Source organism: Berghia stephanieae, chromosome 4 (assembly GCF_034508935.2).
Source record: "Berghia stephanieae isolate SIO BIC M18660-M18661 chromosome 4, UCSD_Bste_1.3, whole genome shotgun sequence".
Taxonomy (NCBI): domain Eukaryota; kingdom Metazoa; phylum Mollusca; class Gastropoda; order Nudibranchia; family Aeolidiidae; genus Berghia; species Berghia stephanieae.
The window spans coordinates 69,343,674-69,348,673 of NC_088363.1; the positions used below are offsets into that span (position 1 = coordinate 69,343,674).

The 5,000-nt window shown below is 33.0% G+C and overlaps 1 protein-coding gene across 11 annotated transcripts in view; it reads right to left on the reverse strand.

Moving 5' to 3' along the window:
- The window catches only part of LOC144971125 (rap1 GTPase-activating protein 1-like), a 401,598-nt gene that overhangs the window by 71,484 nt on the left and 325,114 nt on the right, over positions 1-5,000 (reverse strand). The window contains exon 1 of one of the 11 annotated variants that reach the window (XM_078911556.1): positions 4,316-5,000. This exon is cut by the window's right edge and continues 11 nt beyond it. The exons of 9 other annotated variants lie outside the window; for them this stretch is intronic. In XM_078911556.1, coding sequence (XP_078767682.1) covers positions 4,316-4,446 — 131 coding nt within the window. In that variant the 5' untranslated portion in view covers positions 4,447-5,000. The remainder of the gene's footprint in view (positions 1-4,315) is intronic. One more of the 11 variants, XM_078911554.1, reaches the window with a different exon arrangement.

Below are 5,000 nucleotides of genomic sequence, written 5' to 3' on the forward strand. Positions count from 1 at the left end.
CAGACTTATTATTAATAATAACTTAAACACTGCTGGGTGGACAGGAGGGTCAGAAAAAAAAATTCTCGACTCTACCCGGGATCGACCTCGGTCTCTTTGCGTGTGAAGCGAGCGCTCTGCCAACTGAGTTATCGGGACCCCCTTATGTTACGGAGTTCGGTAACAACCATACGGTGGACACTACATTGAAAACCTAGACATGTTTCCTCCTTCTGATCCAATTAGTCTCGGTGGCTACTCCGTCTAAAATTTCAATTTACGACAAATTCTAAGGCTTTCCTTCCATTAACAATGACTTCTTTCATAGAGAAATAAGACTTCTCTCAGAATAACAGGACACAAAAAAAAAATAAAAATAAAATAATAATAATAATAAATCTGAGGCAGATATTGGGTGGAACTGACAAAAAATAATAATCATGTGATTTCTCTATTATTGTGTATTAGTATAGATGTCTTAGACTTTTGTTTTGTTTTTTAGGGTTTAACCCTTTCCTTACCAACTATAGGAAAATTGTCACATTCGTTACGATACAACCAACATTTTTCTCATTCAAGTTTCGTTTGGACATCATAAAATTTAAATAAAATGAACAGTGTGTTGAAGAGCATGTTTTGCTAAGAAAATATGTATCGGAAGAACTTTACTGCTATTATGTCTGAGTGATAAAAAATCTATTTGAGTGTTAGTTTGGGTTTGACGTTTTGGGAAAAGTCCTGGTAAGGAGAGGTTTAAGTGGACATTCATGAAGTCGAGGTTTTGAGTTCAATCCTTGCCTAATTGTTTTACTCGCACCTTATCCCGTGTCATGAATGTTGATCTCTAAAGGAATTTATATTTTGAAATTAAATCACATAAGGTCCCAGGCCTAAAATTTCCCAAATTACCAGACAATTTCATTTTCTAGAACATTTTAGAGCTTTTATATAGCACAATATAGACTAAATGTGTTCAAAGCGCTTTACAAAGGGTCCCTGACCAACAGCAACACGTAATATGTAAAACGAGACATAGCGCCTGTTAGGCGATATTACAATTTTTTTTCCGACAGAGATAACGCAGTTGACGGCCAGGTACCCATTTTACACCTGAGTACGGTGAGAGAATGTGAGTAAAGAGTCTTTTCCAAGGACTCAACTATGCGCCGAGCGAGGCTAAAACCCAGGACCTTCCGATCCGAAAGCGAGTGTCATACCACAAGACCACATAGCAGCATTTTCTGATGTAACACCACGATTCTAGCAGCTATGGTGGTGTCTATACTTGACTTTGCTTATCTGAAATTTCTAATCTCGAACTTTCTTTACTTAAAAATAAATTGGCCAGATAAATTTCATTTTAAAGAACGATCGATTAAAATGGCTATCAATCTGTCAAAAAGTCTCAAACTTTGACGTCTCAGGTTTGAAACTTGTTGACATCTGTGATAGATTATTTTCGTGAAAACGCGAAAATTAAATGTGTACGGTAGCAATTAGGGCCTACCTAACCAACCGCCTTCTATCAAAATCTGAAATCGACCGACTAGTAAGCTACAAGCCTAATTAAAAAGATTTCGTCCGCGTAATTGTAATTATGTCGGTATATCGGACGCAGTAACCCATTCACGATCGTGTTCGCCATTAATTGATAATGAATTGATTTCAAAGTAATGTCATGTTTTCATAGTTTATACAATGATTGTATAAGAGAGCATTAATTTTCAATAATTCAAGAGTAAGAATTTTACAACTTATTGTCAATCCCACAACGCCATCGTCTGGAACGGGACCAAATCAAGGAGGCCTTCATGTCCAAACACTCGTCATAATAATATTGATAATAATAATATAATAATAATAATAATAATAATAATAATAATAATAATAATAATAATAATAATAATAATAATAATAATAATAAAATAATAATAATAATCCCTCTCTCTCTCCACATTGCATGCAATGCAAAATAAGTCAAATCATCCGATGCTTCCATTTCATTTCAATGATTATGTCATTATGAAAGGAATTGGATATTATTATAACTCATTGGGGGGAAACAACCCACATCGTATCAACTCAAAAATAATTAATGTATTTTGCTCTAGCCCTGTGTAAAATACTGAGCACAATTAACCAATTATGTGTAGGTATTGAGTGCAAACAAGGTCACGATGCACGTGTGTCATTGTACAAAACAGCTTCTTTCCGATTTTCCTCAGAAAACGTATACATATCGATCAACTAAGATGACAATTTCCAGCTAGTCAAAAAAGGTATCATACTAAATCATCATCATCATTGTTATTATTATTATTATTATTATTATTATTATTATTATTATTATTATTATTATTATTATTATTATTATTATTATTATTATTATTATTATCATCATCTTCATCATCATCATCATTATAATAATTATTATTATTATCATTATTATTATTATCATTATTATTGTTATTATAAGTAGTAGTAATAGTAGTCATAGTAGTAGTAGTAGTAGTAGTAGTAGTAGTAGTAGTAGTAGTAGTAGTAGTAGAGTAGTAGTAGTAGTATAGTAGTAGTAGTAAGTAGTAGTAGTAGTAGTAGTAGTAGTAGTAGTTAGTAGTAGTAGTAGTAGTAGTAGTAGTAGTAGTAGTAGTAGTAGTAGTAGTAGTAGTAGTAGTAGTAGTAGTAGTAGTAGTAAGTAGTAGTAGTAGTAGTAGTAGTAGTAGTGGTAGTTGTTGTAGTAGTAGTAGTAGTAGTAGTAGTAGTAGTAGTAGTAGTAGTAGTAGTAGTAGTAGTAGTAATAGATCAGAATTTGAAGTAAAAGGTAGTTTATCAGTGTTTTGCAAGTATTGGAATAACACTTGCAGCAATAAATGCTGAATGTAGCTAGATGATTACTGATCTAGTGTTTCTTCAGCCAGTATTATTATGTTGGATTTATTCATGACAAGCATAAATATATTATAGAAAATTACTCACACGCATATCATTACAAACAACCATACGCAAAACATTATTTTAATACACATTTCACTCATTCAGAAAATTGAGTGGAGCAGACGCTTATGTTGATAATATTAACTTCATTTCTTCTCAATTATTGACTTATTTAAAATTACTCGATTCAACTATTCTTTTCACTCTCCCTATCTCTTCTCATCTTTCGATCCAACAATTTCCCTCTCAATAGAAATCTAATGTGATCTTAACCATCTCTTTCTACATTATCGTTCATTCACAAACACACACACACACACACACACACACACACACATTTACGAGCATAATACTCTTTCTCTCTCTCTCTTCTCTCTCTCTCTTCTCTCTCTCTCTCTCTCTCTCTCTCTCTCTCTCTTTCTTTCTTTCTTTCTCTCACTCCCTCTCTCCCCACTAACTGTATTGATTAAAACAGGTGCATTGACCTCTAACCTCTTTTCATCATCGTCAATCCCATAAATGTCTCCATGATTTTACAAGCCCTATCATTATCCTCTTCATAACATTCATGGCTCCATTACGCTCTTCCCCCTTGTTACCCTCGAAATCCTCGCATTCTTTTACTATCACCCACCAAACCCCATCTTCTCTCTCTTCATTTTCTTCTTCCTTCTTTCTCATCCCCCCCGCCACCTCCCTCATTTTTTTTTTCAATTCTATAGATATATCATTAACGATATGTATGACATATTGAATCTATTCTTTTTTTTTTTTTTTTAAAGCATTTGGAGTAAAAATTGTCCCGTACAGCCCATGTAAAATGTTTGCCAACGAGCATAGAAATACCAGCAAATCTAATTATTATAAAATTATTTTTTTTACAGATTGATATACAAGTAAATTGCAAACCTTTAAAAAAATGAGTGTAATTCTATCACCCGCTGACTTGAATTATTATTTATAAAATCTGCTAGGGCTTAATAATGGTACCCATATTGATAGGACATTTGACGTTGGCAATCATCATCTGGCCGACATGATGCGATTCATTTGCGAGCACCTAAAGACTGATTTTGATCGTTGTTGGCTCAAAAGATTTATCTCAATCTATGTTAATTTCCACAATACTTTAGTATAATAAGTGTAATAGATGATTGCCTGTTCGTAATAGATTTTATTTCTCCGCAAATATTTCTGGCACTCCACTACTGGTATTTAAAAAAAAAAGAAATTAAAAAAAATAAAAATAATAAATTAAAACAACAACGGGCAATAACTGAAACAAATCGGTACGTTGGAAATGTTGATTATTTAAAAAAGAAAACAAGAAAAATAATACATAAAAGTAAAAAAAAAAAGGATTTTAAAAATATCAAAGAAGCCATTTCTATTGAGTGATTACCTTTTCTTCCGGGCCTGTAGAAAGAGAACCACAGCTTTATGAAACGCCGACACACCATTCGGCTTATGCGTGTTCTTTCTAGTCCCTCGACCACCTTCCTGTTTTAATCCTTTGCCTTGATGCAATGCCATGGCGTTCGAATACACAAACAATGACGAACACAGATCCTTATTCCGACCACAAGGAAATTACGGTCACTAATAATAATATAATATTTCCCATGGGATTTTTTTCTCTATAAAATAGCATTTCACGTTGAATTCCAGACTACGAAACAATAACACAACAAGAATTAATATTGTAACTTTAACATTGTTACAAAACGTTCTGAATTCTCTCCAGTTTCATATTGTTGCAATGAATTGTAACAACGTATGTATCTAACATTCCTTAACACAAAAACAATTAATAAAATATAACAATAAATATAGGATGTGAAATTCATAACCCCGCATGAAAGTAAAAAAATACATAGATTCTAGTATTAATATGGAAGTGGGCCGATTCGGATCTCTTTAAAAAAAATAAAAAATTCTGTCAAATAATGCGGGAGGTGGCTGAATGGTGCCATTTGACTGATTTCCATCCAGATGATCAGCTTCGGTCTCATTTAATATTTCGAAATACATCACCACAAGCAATTTAATCGGAGGAACACTAAATAGCAAGTGTATTTGCTTTTGTT